At 38.6% G+C, this 19022-nt stretch overlaps 1 protein-coding gene across 1 annotated transcript in view; it reads right to left on the reverse strand.

Annotated features, from left to right (window-relative positions):
- Positions 1-743: 743 nt before the first annotated feature.
- ATF7 (activating transcription factor 7) overlaps positions 744-19022 on the reverse strand; it is a 67180-nt gene continuing 48901 nt past the window's right edge. The window contains exons 4-12 of the mRNA XM_072406159.1: positions 17832-17953; positions 16730-16849; positions 15502-15656; positions 15158-15257; positions 14954-15070; positions 14723-14854; positions 13287-13484; positions 13077-13185; positions 744-11441 (exon numbers count right to left, since the gene is read on the reverse strand). Coding sequence (XP_072262260.1) covers positions 11227-11441; positions 13077-13185; positions 13287-13484; positions 14723-14854; positions 14954-15070; positions 15158-15257; positions 15502-15656; positions 16730-16849; positions 17832-17953 — 1268 coding nt within the window. The 3' untranslated portion in view covers positions 744-11226. The remainder of the gene's footprint in view (positions 11442-13076; positions 13186-13286; positions 13485-14722; positions 14855-14953; positions 15071-15157; positions 15258-15501; positions 15657-16729; positions 16850-17831; positions 17954-19022) is intronic.

Below are 19022 nucleotides of genomic sequence, written 5' to 3' on the forward strand. Positions count from 1 at the left end.
CCCAAGTTGGGGCTATTTGGTGAGAGTGAACTCCTGCATTTGAATTGACAGCCTTTCTTGACCTTTTTAACATTACGGATCCCTTTAAATAATTTTTATGTCTTTAGGGAACCCCTTCTATAATTATTACATCCACAGCTCACAGTACATTAGTGTGGTGATGAGTGGGAAGAATGTCTCGTACATTGATGGCCATTGGAAAGAATGTCACCCTTACAGATGACACCAAAAAGATCATTGGTGTCTCAACTGACCTGGGGAACACAAATCGTTTATGGTTTAAGGAACTCCTAGCAATCTTTGGAAGAACCATAGTGTTCCAGTGAACCCTGGTTTGCGAAAGATTGTATTAACAAGACCTATCCCACAAGATTAGAATACAAAGGTTGTAGGACCATTAAAAACGGAAAGTGCAAGAGGACAAGTTAGACTTCATACATAAAAAGCCACAGCTTTAGACAGGTAAACAGTCTTTTAATGTTTCAAGTAGGTAGATTGAGAGGATTGCAGACCTCTTGTAAAAGATCTGCTTGCCTGTCTCAGTGCCATACTGATCAAATACATCAATACTTCCAGAACCCTGAACCAGAACAAGCATGTTTCTGTGAATCAATTACACTGAAAGTATTGTCAAGGATAGCCACGGATCGGCAGATTTTTTTCTTTTAAAAACAACTGGAGTAGATTCATCCACGGCCTTCACATTCTGAATACCCCAATGACAAACAAATCAGACATATAGGTACTTGGTAACAAAGTTTATTGTTACATGATTAACAAAATAAAAGGCACATTAACATTAATTTGGTGTCAACATAGGTGAAAGGAACATGGCCTTTAATTCACCCACTTCCAGAGATTGATTGCTCTGCAGGTCTCTGGCAGTAAAAGGGTGAAATGGTGCAAGGACACCTGCATCCCCTGGCCACCAAGGGCACTTACAGCAAAGTATGTGTTTGGGTACAGAGATTAATGCAAGAAATGTACCTGAGTAACAAAACAAGAAAATGTCTCTCTCAGTCTTCTCAAGATATCATTAGCCTGTCACTAGTTCATTTTGCAAGTTTGCAGTTCTTAGATACAGGCAGTATTGTGTCAAGATTCAGAATCCGTGAATGGCGGGAGGGCAAAAGTCTGATTAGAAGCTAAGGTTCCTGTGTTCGGCAACTGCGTCTGCTTTTTATAACAGTTCAAACATTGCACTACTTTCTACTTTTACATGCAAAGCATTAGCTTCAACTGGTATCTGTTCAGAGATACGATGAGGACATAAAAATCACTAAACACATTCCACTCATTGTAGATTACAGGACACTGTGGTGTGACATTACTTAACAGAATGCTATGATTTATCATTGTACTTAGTACGGCACAGAACATGACACATGATATAGATAGGTTTATTCTGCAGCAGACACTTTACATAGTAGATATGTTGCTGTATGCTAAGCGTATAAATCTTAGGTTTGTACACGACAACACAGAACTGAATAAGCCTTGTACAATGTCTCTAATTTAGAACAGATCAAATTCCACCAACAGGCCCAATTCAAGCCCAGCCAGAACATTTTTCTTTTCCTTGGTGTTGGATAGAATTGGGAAGCATTCGTTCTGTAGAATTTTTATCACTGCCTTTAATTCCATTGTAGAATAAAAAAATATGGAAGCAATTATGATAAACAGGAAGACATTAAATGCACATATGAGGCACCAACTCTTCTCATTTTATGGAAACACTGCAGTTTCCGGCCCCAACAGAAAGATCTTACCAATGAGGTCAGTGATCGCAAATAACATTACTCCCCCCATTCTGTCCAAAACTAAAAAAGAAATGTTCTGGCCTGAGCTGGGCTCTTAAGTAAGCCAAAATAATAGAGCAACCCATAGGAGCCAACAGTTCATATATTTCTGATTACAGCATTTTGCATTGTATCCCTACAAAAGTCTTACAGAAGATGCAGAGATAAAATAATGACACATGTATGTTAAATCATACAACAGGAACAAGGCAACGTTATTTACAATACCAACTTAAAATACATTATATAAAATGGAACACCTAAACTATGGCTGCATACACACGTCAAATTATTCTCACCCAAGATATGTACAGTGGTGCCATGGTATCATTTAGTAATCCATCCTGGCAGTTCAATGAATGACCAATCAGGAACGATCACTGTGCATTTCAAATGGAAGAAAGTACAGAGATGCCACTCACTCATCTCCATTCCATAGAATGAGTGCTGTGTGTACAGTGACAATTATCCTTGCGTGTGTGCATTGCATTGCCTTAAGCAGTTTCTAAATGTTTACCCTGGTAAATTAAACTCATGATAAAGGATGTTTTTTGTATTTACAGCCAAATGTTCTGCTTTCTTTCTGGACTGTATTACTTCATAGCTGCTTTACACAATGATGGGGTGCAGACTGACGCAGACACTGATGAGATGATCTATACAGGGGGCACGGACACTGCTAAAACTAATGTGTGTACAGGTAGTCCCCAAGATAAAGACATCTGACATACGGACAACCCCTATATAGGAATCGGCATTCCTGCTCATTGGTGTGCAGGACCAAGGCTTGATGGGGGGGGAGTTTGCATGACTTGCAGAAGTCTTTTGTTGTTCTGCAAGCTCTTGTAATTATTTAATGGCCAAGACAAACTCTACAGTTGTTTCTGTTTATATATGAAAGCACAGCTTGCTCCAGAAGTTATTAAAAGTCTAGGCTGCATATTTTTTTTTTTGCTTTGGTTTGTCAAATACAGTAACTGACACCACGCTGACTAATATTATGTTGAGACAAACATCTGTCCTAATTACATTTATTAAATCAATATACCTGTTCAGACCTACATACAAATTCAACTTGTAACCCAGGGACTACCTGTACTGGGGACCTGTCCGAGTACAAAACTATGAGAAGGGGCAGATCTGAGAAAAGTCCTCTCGTTTAACCTTCCCTTGGTGACAGAATATTCAAGAAGTGAAACACAAAGTTTTAACCTCTGTTTACTAATTATGAAGGACTGATGTGCTCCAAGGAGCTGGTCAGGGCTGAGATTTACATTTGGAATACATAGGAAGATATAGATGTATACATTTTTTTTTACTACTTTTGCTGTCTGTGTAATTTGGGGTGATTAAAAAGTTAAAATGATAAAAATCATGCATCTAATAGGATGTTGCCTTTCCAGCCTCATCTATGTTCATACATTCTGGTAGCAGTTATATGATGAATTATTGTGGAAATCATCATTAAGAATTGCAGGATTTTCAGTAATTACACATCTATATTATGTGGAGGTAATGGTTACATGAATATGTAGTTGAACTTATTAAGGTCACGTTGCTAAAAAAAAAAAAGAAAAAAAAAAAAAGTAATTTATTGTTTTAATTATGATGAAAGGTATAGTTCAATATGCTGTTCTGTGGTACTATCTTCCACCCTCTGGGTAATTCGATTTTTACCTTAATTTAGGTGTCACATGGGGGGGGAATGCAAATTTTATAGATTTACACTAAGAAGTCTCTATAACAGGGGTCTGCAACCTGTTGCTCCGGAGCCGCACGCGGCTCTTCAGCCTCCTTGTTGTGGCTCCCTTCGGCTGCCGCGGGGAGATCTCTGATGGGGGATCCCCTTCCTCCCAAGACACTGCGGAGGAGGGGGATTCCGTATCCGGTGTTCTAATGAAAAAAATCTACCAGTGAAATAAATCTACCACGGGGCGTGTACAAATGGGTGTGTACACTGACATCCCCTCCTTTGAACCCCAATTCCTCTGGAACGGGGAGATGTACAAAACCAAAAATATAGGTGCAAGTGGGGGACACCTGTGACTAACACCCCCTAAAATTTAATCATTAGGCTATCATCAGAACATAAAGAACTCTGCCCATCCCAAAAATCTACCGTTACACATTGCTGGAGGCACCCCAATTTCTCTGGAACAGGAAGGGGGTACATGTGAACAAAATTAGAGGTGCAAGTGGGGGACACCTGTGGCTAACACCTCCTAAAAACTCCACCCATCAAAAAACCCCTACCCTGTTACACATTGTTGGAGGCTTCTAGCACCTAAACCCCAATTTATCTGGAAACGGGGGTACAGGTGAAAAAAAATTTGAGGTGCAAGTACGGGACACCTGTGGCTAACACCCCCTAAAAATTCATAAAAACTCCGCCTATCAAAAAAATCTACCCTGTTACACATTGCTGGAAGCATCTAGCATCTGAACCCCAATTTCTCTGGAACGGGGGGGACGGTACAGGTGACCAAAATTAGAGGTGCAAGTGGGGGACACTTATGGCTAACACCACCTACAATTGAATCGCTAAGGCATCGTCAGAAAATAAAGAACTCTGCCCATCAAAATAATCTACCCTGTTACACATTGCTGGAGGCTTCTAGCACCTGAACCCCAATTTCTCAAGATTGGGGGGGTACAGGTGAACAAAATTAAAGCTGCAAATTAGGGACACCTGTGGCTAACACCCCTTAAAATTTCATCGCTAAGGCATCGTCAGAACATAAAGAACTCTGCTCATCAAAAAAATCTACCCTGTTACGTTAGAAGCCTCCAGCTTCTAATGTAACAGGATGATACGTTAGAAGCTGGAGGCTTCTAGGGGCATAGTTCAGTGTTTAATTTATTTCAAAGTAGGCCTACACATGCACGCACTTGTTGTAACAGGTAAAATTAAAAAAATATTAAAACTTTTAAAAGTTTATAAGTTGTGTTATGTTCTGCGGCTCCAGACTATTTTTCCTTAGTGGAAGAGGAGGCAAAATGGCTCTTTTGATAGTAAGGGTTGCAGACCCCTGCTCTAGAGGGAAGTTAGGAAGGCAGTGGTGACCTCTAGTGGATAATTTGGGACACTACAGCTAGGAAAGCAGTAGGCAATGTTCGGGTAAATAACCGTCTTGGCATGTAAATGTCACGCTTAGAGGGGAGAATATACTAATACATTATCTTTAGATTAAACCCTGCTCTACTCCACCGAAAATGTAAAGCTTGGTTTTTGGGTAGCTTTGGCAGAGTGGCAGTAATACACATCTCACATAAGCTTAGATATTAGAGGTTAAGCATTTTATACAATAAGCTACTAAATACACAGTTTCATTAAAGATATTAGACAGTATACAAGAATATATAATTTTGGACTGCAGAGGTGAAGAATCTTGCCATTATGCTATCCCTGGGTACAAAACATGATAATTAACAACATATAAAGGTTTCTGCATGTGATTTCAGGCATTCTTATATGGCTCCCAAGAAGAACTAATGCTTAATGTAAAACAATTTAGGAGAAAAACAAAACACCAACACACATGTAAAAAGTTGCAGGAAAGTCTATACATTTCTGATGACTACGGAAAGTGAAAAACTAGAAACTCAGTCAATGGTCCAAGGATGTTCAATCTAATATCACTGATTATTATATGCAGATCAAATATCATCTTTTGTCATCGGTCAGACTAATTGTAAGGCACTTATTAACAGAAAGACTAAAACTGGATTCATAATTAAGCATTTGTCCCAAGGCACTGGTTAAACCAGTCACATGCACACTGACACAATGTCAAAGTTATTTGTCTGGCCTATCAATTCCATAGGATTACCAAAGGTAAGTGGAAGATGTTTTGTTGCCTGAACTGTTGTTTAGTCCATCTGGGCTTTTATTTCTAAAACTGCAAAAGTTGCAGCTTGAACCAAAGAAAACACGACACTGTGATAGAAAATCCATAATGCTGCTTTTACAGATTTTTACCATCATGAGCAAGTAATGTACACCAGTGGTCCCCAACCTTTTGAATCTACGGACTGGTCCGGGGTCCTGTGGCACTCAAAGGGGGAGAAACTTCCCCGAGTGATGTCATAATGCCAGAACCCAGTCACTATCCCATCGCAGGTCTAAGCCCAGAGACACCAGCCCATGAAATAGCCTTTGAGTCAATTGTCCGATTACATTTGAGCCCCTGAAATGAAGTGATTGTGTTAAAAAAAGGCTTTAGGTCCTCACATTTTTATGCAATCTATTTGTTCAACCCACTGAATTAAAGCTGAAAGTCTGCAGATCAACTGCATCTGAAATGTTTCATTTAAAATTATTTTGGTAATGTACAGAACCAAAATTAGAAAAATGTTGGGGGGCTGCACCGTCCCCTAATTCTCAATCGCCTAGGCGCAAAGCCTCCCGGGATACCTACATAAGGCATCCCGGGAGGCTCTTGGGTGCTCCTTCTGCGCATGCCCGAGAGGAGCCTCTTTGCACAGAGAAAAATTTGCCGATCTCATGCATGCGCAGTGGGAGCGCCTGGGTTGGGTGACGTAGGATGAAGAACAGGAAAAAGAAGAGAAGATGGCGGCGTCCAGAGTGCTGGCCATGGGACGGATGCTGAGACAATGCAGGACCCGATGCAAGACACCCCTGGAGTGTTTTTTTTTTTGCACTTTTGAGTTTAGTTTCTCTTTAAGGGTACTTGAAGAAGCCAAATAAGCAGAGGCTATACAGTGATCGGTAAAGTTAACATTGTCTACCTAACTGTATCTCCATTATTGAGCATAACTTTCTGAGTTTAGGTCTACTTTAATAGACATGATATTTATATATACTCTCCAATGCAATGAAGTGTAGATCCCATTGAAACATCTATTTTTATTATTCTATCATACCCCATTTTTAGCTAAAACATGACCGAGTTTACCAGCCATAAAAAATTATAAAGTATGTACTAAAACTCTAATATAAAATAATTTGTTTTTGAACATAGATTTAAGTTTTCACAACCAATTCTGACACTTGCATGCCACACGTGCTTGTGTATGAGGCTAAAAGGACTATAACGAATGCAGATGAAAGTTTAAAAATGTTCACCAATAGCATATTTAGGCCTTAATCAAACAGGTGCTGGATACAGAAGCGCCCCCCCCCTTCCCAGGTATCTGTACTCTAAAAATAATATTTCCTGACTTTTCCGGTTGTTTTGTGAGGGACCTCAAAGGGCCAAGTGATGGGCCGAAGTTTCCCAGTAGGTACCTCAATTCTCGAAAGGAGAAAAGAACAGATGTGAAAGAAATTTATAGAAATAAATAGAATTATAGAAACAATATTGCATCCCAAAATATGGGCTACAAACATGAAGTATAGAGTTCTAAAATTATGAGCATAAAGCGCAACCTTGATTAACTGGAGAACAGCTAGGGATTTCTTTCAATTAAAATCATTGAACAAGTTGAGGCTGCCTGTGGCCCTAAAAATACCAGTTTGACATGCCTGGCCTACAAAAAGGGATGTGGGCCAAAGGCTGGCAAGGCCAGAGACAAGCAACATTCAGAAATAGGATACAGTATGAAGCAAATAATGTGATAGGCACTTTGATGTATTATTCTGTTCAATAAACTATATATCCTTTCCCCACCAAAGTCAAAAAGGATCTCAGTGGGCATAGGGACATGCACCGTTATCTAACCAAGGCCATGGTGTTGGATAGAAAGTTAGGGCTGAAGTCACAGTCTATGGGTAACTCGTACATTAAAAAGTGTTCACTGATATCATTTGGTAATAACTAGCATTTCTTCTGAATTTATTTTAAACAAACTGTCTGTTTTACAGACAACTACAATGCCCTCAAGGTATTGTACTTAGGTACCTCAGTTTATTATATTACCACTATAAATCAATCCCTTCCTTTTGCATAGTTAATGAGGGTGAACGTTAGATCGGCATAATGGTCCAACAAGGCAAAATGTAAGGAACACTTTAATTCTTTATCCATTGATGGGTGAGGTTTCCCTCCTTGCAGCCAATGGTATTAAACATTCTTGTGCTGCCAGAAAAGTCAAAAATTAGGGGGCCATTTTCTATGCTGCAGATAACAATAGAGTTCTTTTTTATTCATCCCTTTGTAAAAGTGACTTATATTACAACACAGTGTATAGGGCACGCTAATATTGTCTGCAATTCTGTTTGAAGATACAAGTAGTCATTAGATTAAAGTTGACTCTGTGTACAAATGACAGCAGTTTAACTTGCAATTCACAGTTCTTGCAGCATTTTATGAATGCATTCAACAACAGTGAAGAGTAAACAATTCAGCATAATTTTCTGCCTTTTATAGCGTGCTGGGATTGCTGCAAAGGTTAGGACACATGAACATCATATGTACAGACTGGAAAGCTGCAGTGCCCTAAATATGTCTGTACATTATGCCACAAAGGAAAATTGTTCCAAGTCAGTAAAAAAGCTCAAGGTTCAGCAATAATAGCCTCCACACCCAGTTTACAAATCTCTCAATGTTTGTAAAAAAACATCAGAAATATTAAGCCTTTAGCCCTGCATTAGTTTAATACCTAGATATATATACACAGAGATTGAACATTTAAAGGTTATTGTATCTCTTCTGTTATGCATTTTATGAATATTTGGGTACAATCATTTTTATCACTTCAGATTTTGGCTGAAGATTTGCATAGGTATACATTATCTCAAATCAATCTATTTTAGGCTTGCAAAAAAAAAAACATACTTTGCTGCATAAAATATCAGGGAAACAATTATTAATAAACACATCTACACAATTAAAGCCACACAGTCTGGTTGCTATGAGCAAGTGATCTCCAAAAATCACTTTCCTTTTCAAAGATGTGTTAATAAGGCAGACAGTCATGTACATTCATGAGGGGATTGTGCAAGATAGGTGGCCAAAAATATTTGATGTCAAGATTATGGGGAGGCAATTATACAAAATCCCTAGAAGTAATTACTGCTAATAAGCAGTAATATCAGCACTAAAGTTTTTCCACAGTAAAACATTACAATTACAGTACACTATCATATCTAGTGACATTTTAGTTGACAAAATGTTTGAAAAGGCAACGTTTACGGTATTTATTGCAAGTATTTATTCTGTAGGTGCTGTATACTAAAGATATGTTAGCCTCTTTCTGTATGTTAAAACAAATCCGTGGGGCGTATTTCGTTAACTAACAGCCCATGGCAGTAAAATTACAAGCATTACATTGCTTGACTTCATTAAACACAAGAAAACTAGATAAATAAAGCTTATATGTATTTTATAAGCTATATGGTAAACTTGGATCCTTCTTTTAGGGAGAATGCTCCTTTAACCTCTTTGCTATCCTGAAAGAGCACATGAACAGTCCAGATACAAGTAATCCTTGAAAACCACCTTAAGAAAATCCCTGGATTCAGCTTGGGAAACCTCTTACTACTGTTTAGCAATAGTCCATTTTCAGCTGACAGACAACTGAAATGGCAAACACAAAAACCAGTAGTGATGAGAGGAGGTTTATTTATCTGCCACAGAAGCAGTTGCCAACAGAAAGTTTGCATAAGTTTCAAGTGACAAATACAGGAGAAGACCTTAAAAAATTAAAAAGGTTGAACCAATATGTAAACGTTATCATTTTTTTTCATCTTATTCGTTATGTTCATTAACGAAAATAAATTATGTGGATTTGCTCATAATTATCGGTTTGGTGTAGTGTGTCCTGACTTAATTAGTACATTGTGTGCCTGTTTCAAGAACTGCAATGCTTACAAAAGCAAGTGAAACTGCCAGCTATAAGAAACAATTTTAAATGTCCCTCCATTCACTGGACTGCAGAGGTGGTTACCAATGAGTTTGTATCCTGTTAGAAATGCTTAGCTCCCCACAACATTGTAAACCTCTTGATTGAGCAAAATGATTGTATCTGACGATTGTTAGCGTTCCTTCTGAACTCTTGACTAGGACATATCCTGCAATGCTCTGTAAATGTATTAAAGCATAATGAAGTCAACAAGAATAGTCACCATGAGGCATCTTAGACTGTAGTAGGGAAGAAAGTCATGTCTAATTTCTATATCACTGCATAGAACAATACCTGAAAGAGCTTTAAGCAAAAGCAATTAAAGTACTGTAGTTGATAAAAGAACTCTTCCAAAAGACGGTAGAGAACAATGTAGGAGGCACATATATTCAGCCCTCTAATCGACACGGAGATGGTTCTTCCGGTCGTTTCACTGGGCATTCCAAACAAAAAAAGAAAAGCCAATGCCCCGGGGATACCACATTTCAAGGCATCTTTTGAACAGAGAGAGTACATGGAGGAAGAAGTCGCTTCCATATAACATACTTTAGTTCTCTATCATAGTCTTGAGACAGCTGGATCTTCAACAACTTTCATCAGGGTGCATCTCTGGCACATGAATCTTACACTGGGTCACAAGTCACCTGTTAGACAATGATTGCTGGAAGACTGAAATAAGGCTTTTTAGGAGGTTAAACGGCTGGTAATATTTAGTGTTGAAAAAGGCTGCAAAAGACCCAAGCCTCGGGTTTAAAGCACAACGCATATCAGCAGCATCTTGAGAAGCCACGGAAGACATGATCTTTTTCATCTTGCATTTGCTGCTTTGCTGGAGATATGCCACTCACAACTTTGATCACTTGGCTGTTTTTTGTTCCTGGATCGCCTCCTCTGTTGGTGGAAGGAAAGGATCTCCCTGAAGTTCTTTCGACATCATGTCCAAGGTCCCACCAGTGTCAGGCCTATCTCAGGACTTAAACCAAGATCTCTGGGTTCTATACCCAACACAGGAGCGAATGTATAAAGTCTAGAAGGCAAAAGAGCAACAAGGCCATTTTTTCCTCTAATGCACTAGTGAGGTTCTAGCAACAATGAAATGCCATGGACAGAAAGGTTGGATGGCACTGCCTTTTCCCAAAAAATGTAAGAATCAAAAAGGATATATGTATATATAAGGAGTTTTTGTAATAACAGGGCTACAATAATTAGCCAGAAAAGAGGTGGCAGAGTGCTCAGACATTAAGCACTGGGGAAGAACTCTGGCACTGTAAAAGTAAACCTCAATAAGGTAGTCTGCATAGGCCACATTGTGTGCGGTAGGGTGTGTGTCCATGTCTATTAGTGAATGAAGCCCAAACTGTTCTTGTATGTGTGAGCATGTTAGTGATTTGACCTGATCGGTTTTTAATGTTAGTGCTTTACTCACTTGGTATCTGGACTGAAAAAAAAAAGAAAGAAAAACTCCCTAAACACCCTTTACCGAACTTTAAAAACAAATATATATATGTATATATATATTTATAATCCATATCCACCCCTACTGTGATGGGGCTTAGTTATTATGCTCAGTCTCTGGGGCTGAGGCATCCCGTTTGTTAGTTCTAGGTCCAGTGGCTCAGATTCATCATCTGCTGGCCGCCTGTGACTGTGGTGACATGATGACATGTGACTGTAGGATCTGACTGTGGCCGTCTGTCCTTTGGCTGGCCATCTGTGTGAGCACCGATGTAGCCATGTGTTCAGCTGGAGAACGCAGACCGTTAGGAGATGCAGAGGACAATGAACTGTGGGTAACTGGACCTGGAGAGCCTGTCCCATCACAACCATCCTTTAGGTTTTCTGAAAGACAGCAAGTTTCAGAGAAAACGTAAGCACTTACAATGAAGAGATATAAGCAAGAAAAACATTTTACTTAGGGTTTAGGGCAATACTGAAATACTACAGTTAGGTGGAGACCACCACATGATTTGATTTACCATCTTATGCTTTACAGCTGCATTATACCAGTCTGTCTATGTTATGATGTTGGTAGGTGTTAGAGCTTTATCAGAGAAATGGACCATCCCCTACATCTCTACATGACAATTTTAAGGCCTCAGGTCCTCAGTCCTGAATACTATCAACATGGGGGAGGTCATATGCTACTTGAAGGCTGGGGTCAAAAAATTTGGGGAGGTGGTGCGGGAGGCATGGCTCAATAAATATAACTGCTTGGTGGGTGGCCTTTAGGTACTGTCCCTGTTTTGAATGGGAGAAACAGAATATAAAAAATTAAGGCTAATATGTAAAGCTATGTTTCAAAAGTACTGTGTACCTTTGAATAATAGCCCATTTAAAAAAAAAAATTTTTTACTGGAAACTTTAAAATTTTCCAAAGCTGACATTTAATTTGTGTGGTTTATGTTGTCTTATGTTGTCAGATATCCTCACCAGAGTTACCAGTTGCACTGTGGTTATTACAGAGGCAAATGATAGCGTCATGTTCTTAGACAGAATTTCAATAACACAGAATAAAACAAGAGAAGCCGGAAACCCAGCTTTAAGATAAGGATAGATTTTTATGGCCATGTAGAAAAAGGTGAAAACACAGTACAGCCAAGAAACTTCTTTTAAGTGGAGAATAAAACAGTTAAGTGAGGCCAGCCTGTGATTACACTAAAAACTATCATCTTCAGTTATAGCCGACACCCTATTGGAATAAAAGGTGTAGGAATGCCCTGAATGTTTGATCTAACATGGAATCTGTACTGAGAGGGATATTAGATTCTGTTGGTGCTAACCTCCCTCAAACAATACTAGTTGCCTGGCTGACCCTAGGTTTATTACTTTGAAAAATTACCGACTTGAAAAAAAAAAGGCCAAGCCACATTATCTACTGTGGCTCGTTTGTGAATGTGCTAACAAGATGACATGTGACTGAAGATTCTGTCTGTACATTATCTGCCATCTTGTTTTTGGTTGTGCCTCAGATAGTGTTGATGCTACTGGATCAGGGGACTAGGACTCGTTTTTTTTTAGGCCTCTATTTTTGTCAGTCTCTACTTTTTCTCAATACAAGTTTCTTTAAAGTGGAACTAAACCCTGGTGCCTTCTTCTAACTTCTATTCTACATTCTGATCTAGGACCATCTTGACTGAGTTCATTCAGTCCTGGTACCTGCAAGGGAGCTGGGATTGCAGAATATCCTTTGTAATCAACACTGAATTGCACTTTGGGAAAACTGACGTCCATCTTTCCATCATGTGACAGGGCTTAGGCCTAGAGATGGCCCACCAAATCCAAGCACAACATGGAAGGAGGATACATGATTTCTATACCCAGCATTTTCTACTAGTTGCAAGAGAAAAAAAAGAGTAGCATTGGAGTGGCAAAGAAATCAGTAAAAGGTCTGCTTTAAAAACATATTGTCACTCTACCCTTATGGCCAAAACTGTCTCCTTAAATGAATGCCTACACATTTGGTGACACACTCACCAAGATAAACCTGGTTCTTCTTTTGTAAGGCAGTTACGGGACAATCCTTGTGTGCCAAAAGCAACTGCTTTAGTTGGGCTACCTCATTCCGCAGAAGAGTCACCTCGTTCTACATGTGAAAACAGTTAATAACAAGTATTAAATAACAGCCATGATACAGGAGTAAAAACAAATCCAGACTTTCTATAATCTGTCCATTTCAAAACTTACACTTAGCTGCACATTCTGAGTAGTAAGCTCTTCTGCCTTCTTCTCTAGAGAGCACACCCAAACTTTACGCTTCTGACGGCAACGGGATGCAGCCGCTCTGTTTCTCTCTAGGAAGCGCTGTCGACGTTCATCTGGATCTTCATCAGCTGCTCTCCTACGCCTACCTCCTGTGCTTGGAGTTGGCTGTGCAGGAGATACCTGGAAAAAAGGCAAAATGACAGTTAATATACCACCAGTTAGAGAAGCTGTACCAAGGTGTTGTTGTGTTCTTTACTAGTAACTTTTCTTCTTAGTGTCTTGCTAAGAAGCTTCACACATTTTATTGTACTGGTAACCAATATAGGTAGTGGTAGGCAAAGAAAACATAGACACAACTTTGGACACCTTTTTCCCCTCAGACGGATTAAGAAGAAAATCAAGCTGTAGCAAAAGTCCTCATCTTGCTAAGCCATATATAAGGGGAATAAAGAATGTGACATACTGACATTTTATTATTTCACACTTTGCTCTTTGCCTCATTATCTAATCTTGTATTTGTTCGTGAAAATATAAGAATCAGCAATGATGTAACTGAATGGGAAGATAAGTTAAACCACTTAGCTTCATTTTTTTACCCCTTATGTTACCAAAACCATTTTACAGTTACACTATGGGCCTGCTTACCATGTAATGTAATTACCATGTAATGTGTGTATAATTACTTTACATAACAAAGTAATATTTACATTTTTTGGCTGGGGGTCCGTTTATAAAGCTGTCAATTAGACATTCACTGAAACATTCTTCTACAGGTCCATGTGTTTCAATGGAAGTAATTGATTTTACACCAGGGAAGTTTCTGAAAATGTCAGATTCACTGTTTTGGACACCTAAATTTTTCTAGTACAAGGCATGGCAAAATTATCTACAAAATGGAATAAAAGCTTTTTTTCTCATTGATGCACATTTTCTTGCCAAGAAAAAAAGTTTAATAAAACACTTTAAAAAAGTTACAAATAAAACACATAAAAAAGGATAAACACAAATCATAAAAATAGGAGATAAGTGCAGAAATGGAATAAGGGGGTAACTTTGCATTATTAGATTTGAAGAATGTAATAATAATATATATTATGCATTTTATTTGTTTTTTCCACTTGGATTACAAGTCTATTCAAATGCAGTAGCTCGTCAGAAGCTGTGGGTTAAACTGCAAAAAGGTATTTTTTTTCTAAATGAAGATTGCCAACTGCAGTTGGCTGTAGCAGTATTCATTCAAGCAGGAGGCACTTACTACAGTTTGTATGTTCTTGTATGAATTTTGCCCATTCAAACCTATAGACTTCTCATGTCACTGAGGCTTAAGAAGAATTTTGGACGGTGTAAATATAATATAGTATAAACATCAAATGATTGAACTACAAAAAAACAATCTCTATCTACAATTGATAACTCACTTGAGGCTGTGCAGGGGAAGGAGCATCTGGATGCTGGACCAATATCTGGCTTTGCTCAGGCCTTGATGCAACCATAGCCATTCCCCCATTAAGAGATGATGGAACTTGCTGAGTGAGTGAGGCTTTAAGTCTCTGCAAAGAAAACCATGTGAGGGCATTGGGACAAATAGTGTGAAGCTTAACCATAATATTGCCTTCTTTATACAATCATTGTGCTACCTGGCCTCTTACCATTTTGGCTTCTGAATGAACTGAAAGTCCTGACGGAGAAATATGGCCTGCACCACCAATAATTGGAGGACCAGGAATTCCAGGGATATTGGGAACCATACTTAAGGGTCTTGCCAACTGAGTCAAGTAACAAAAACAAGAGGTCAATGGTACTCAGGTTCTTTGCATTTAGTATGACAACAAATCAGAAAAAGGTTTCCTTACCGATATTACAGATGGCATTTGTACATGTGGACCAGGAAGGAAAGGGACAGCCTGGCCATTACCCAGGTTCATCATATAAGGAACCGAGCTGCCTGGGGAGCTGAAACATAGAAAAAACCAATTAAACTAACACAATCAGGTTAGATAGGATTTTTCTAGTAGTATGAAAAAGACTGACACGTAGACATGAAACAGAGATCTGGTTTAGTATGAGCAATACAAGGGAGTGAAGAAACACAACATGAGGAAGAAAAGAATAATGATGAACACACCGGTGGTTAAGAAATAGGAATAGCATGTGAAAAGCAGACAGGGTGAAATGCACACAACTACAGCTTCCTTACCCTAGCTGTCTGTTGGACGGAGGGGCCTGTGTGATGACAGATGTGGGTGAAGGAAGTGTAGGGTGCAAAGGATCGTATCCCAGGTGGAGTGGCAGAGAGCCAGGCCGAACTATTGTAGGAGTGGGCGTTGAGCTGACCTGCGGCTTTGGTGGCACCTTTACCAGAGTGACATAATAAACATTATCACTCAAGCTACTAAAAACCATGCATAGTAACACTATATTGTGGCCAACAGCACAATTTCTCATACTGACTTGTTGTCTGCAGGTAAAATGTATCAATTGTACTTCTATTCAAAAGCAATACATTAATAAATCATACACTGTATCAAAATGCAACACATAGAGCTGTCAGACCCAAAAGTGCTATTAAAAATCTGGATATATGCCATCTGTTAGGACTCCAAAAATCAGAATTTCTGCACAGGCACATCTACCTACTTTTGGAAAGTTATAAAACAATGTTTCCTTTCCTAACTTTTATTTCTGTTACATTAAAGACATTTTAGCACATTTAGCAGCATTCAAACCGTATGGAGTTGCAGGGTGATGTAAGAACCCAAAAACCCATCAGACTAGAAGGACAATTTAAAATTAATATACAACATAACTTCTTCTATTGAGTTTTTTTTGAAGAGTATAGAAAAAAGTATACCCTCTCCAGTTTTTATTGCTAAGTCCTAGATAAATATTCACCCTTTCAAATTATATAAAAAGTTAGTAGGTAAATGCAGTGCATTTCTGCTCTTTGAGAAGAATCTATGCCACCCACAATAGTTTATTAGCATTATTGGAAGATCATACCATCTTCTCCAACAGGGACTGTAAATTATTCTAAGTTTATCCTAAATGTAATCAAAAATTGATGACTATGCATATGCTTTATTTTGGCTGGGGAATGACTTTAAAGCTCTTTTCAGTAAATACAAAGCAGTGCTATGCAAAGCAATTATTACATGAGGTTATAAATAAGTGCAAAGAACCATAATCTACAATAAAAAGATTCCATTTTAAGTCAAATAAACAGAATAGTTGCCATAAATTATTGAATTTCACATATTTTTACAATGTGTTCTGTAAGTTATGCTGGAAAAAAAAAACTGTCTTTTGTGTCTCCCCTATACAAAGGTTATACATTTACTATCCTATTGGGAAATGTTCAGTTTAGCCATAAAAAAAAGCCTTGATAACATAACAGCCTTAATAAAAGATTAATATTTGTGACATACCTTCTCCTCTTCAAATGATCCTGGACTGTCTGGGGGGGATGAATCCACTTCCACTGGTTCCTCTTCTTTAATTTTAATGTCAGGGGTTGAAGGTAAAGACATATCCAGTGGTCCTGCACTCTGGGTAAACACAACAGGATTCAAGTAGGATTTGTAACAACTCCAATAAAAATATCCACAAAACATCTGTAAATATTATCACGTTTAAAAAAAATGAAAATAAATAATAATACATCTGCCTAATTTTGTGCAGGTCCCCTTGGTGCTGCCAAAACAGCTGTGACCCTTTATGGTATGGACTCCACAAGACTTCTAAAGGTGTCCTATCTGACACCAAGGCTATGTACACACATCAGATAAATCTTGGCTTATACAAGTCTACAAGTCACAGCGCTCATCTTGGACGGGGATCTGAAATGTGTACAGAGAATGTCTGATGTTGTTCACGGATCCATCCTAAACGACAGAAGACGAACGACTGCAATGGAAGTGAAGGGAGGAGAGCGCAGTGGGGTGCCGCTTGCTCATTCTCCTCCCTCCCCCCTTCAAAGACCAGAACACCACTATAAATGAACAGGGCTCGTTTATTCATCCTTCAGTCATTTGTCATTGTGAAAAGATTGTTTCAATGACTAAAATCTAGCAAGTGTACGTAGCCTAAGACATTAGCAGCAGATTCTTCAAATAACATTGCATCTGCCAAACTGCTTTGTCCCTTTCCCAGGTAAACAATGCACTAAAAATAATTTTAGTGAAAGTAAACATCCCCCCCACACTCAACTTTTCGTTCCCTCGCAGGGTGCCAACATTTTCTTCATTCTTCACTTCCTCCTTGCAGTCTTCATGTATCTTGATTGGCAGGGGCAGGATGACCAAACACCCATGCACCTTCATTTGTTTAGTGTATGATCAAACATTTTTAAAAGTGAAATTTTAGTTCCACTTTAATGTGAAAAGCCATCAGTGAAAAATTCCTGAAAACAGGTAGGTCAAGGTTTGGATATGATAGTCTATCTTCTCTAGTCTTGGACAGCTTTAATAAATCAGGCACCAAAAAAGCATTTTTTTAATAACTGCAGAAGCTTTTTAAGTTATAGCTCACCTTTTTGTCATCTTCATCTTCTGTCCCTTTCTTAAATTCATGTTCAAAAGAACTAGCTAGTTCATTAAACAGACCCACTTCCTCACAGTTCTTCAAAAAACGGGTTGGAGTTGGGGTTTGATCTACACAAAAGAAAAAAAAAACACAATACAAGGATTTAAGCTTTTAAAAAAGGCTGCATAAGGGCTATTTTAGATGGGCTGTAAAGGTAAAATGCAGTTACCAATTCATCATTACACCCCACCCGCGACATATGTATTGCACCAGTTACCGTCCATTGGAAATAAATGTGGGCAGTAGTGAACTGTTCAGTGATGCCCGCTATAAAATATACACACACTTGTTCACCTAGAACCAGCAGCCTGGCAGGGGAAGCTGCCAATTGCTAAGTGATGCCCAGGAACCACTGTTTCCACCATTTTCCCAAAACACAAAAAAAATAAAAAAAATAAAAATAAAAAAAACAACTAACAATAACTTGGAACACTATTATTCTTGTTCTAAATGAACATGTGGTTGCACCAACTATTCACAAATGTGTAACTATTTTCAAAAGTGCTACCAGAGGTGTGGTTTTCTGCTTCCATGGGAAGTATGAAAGGGGCCTAAGCATCTAAATCGTTTCTTGCAAGAAAATCATACGCCACCCTCAATCTCATGCATCTTTCCTATAAAATATGCCTCCTGTGTAAATGAATACCATATATACTCGAGTATAGGTCGTTCTGAGTATAAGCCGAGGTACCTATTTTTACCTTGGAAAACAGGAAAAATTGACTGACTCGAGAATAATCCAAGAGTAGGAAATGCTGCAGCTACTGGCAAGTTTCAATATTCAAAATAAATACCAAAAAAATAGCATAATCAAGCCATTACAGCTATAATACAGTAAACAAATACCATTGTGAGAATTTAGTGGTTAGGTAGGTATACTACTTACCGTATCTAACCACTAAATTCTCTTTAAACTCCCTGGCGATATGATTCTGTCCGGAAAAAGTGTCTGAAAGCGGTACAAAGCGATACTGCATTCAGCCACTGTAGCCCCCCTAGCGTTCTAATTCTATCCGTATTTCCACGCAAAAAGCGTTACATTTTTTTGCATGGAAATTTTATTTTCAAAGTAGGCTTTAATTCTTAGGCCTAACTCACCATAATATGTCCAATATTTATTAAATTTATTATTAAACT

Source organism: Pyxicephalus adspersus, chromosome 1 (assembly GCF_032062135.1).
Source record: "Pyxicephalus adspersus chromosome 1, UCB_Pads_2.0, whole genome shotgun sequence".
NCBI lineage: Eukaryota > Metazoa > Chordata > Amphibia > Anura > Pyxicephalidae > Pyxicephalus > Pyxicephalus adspersus.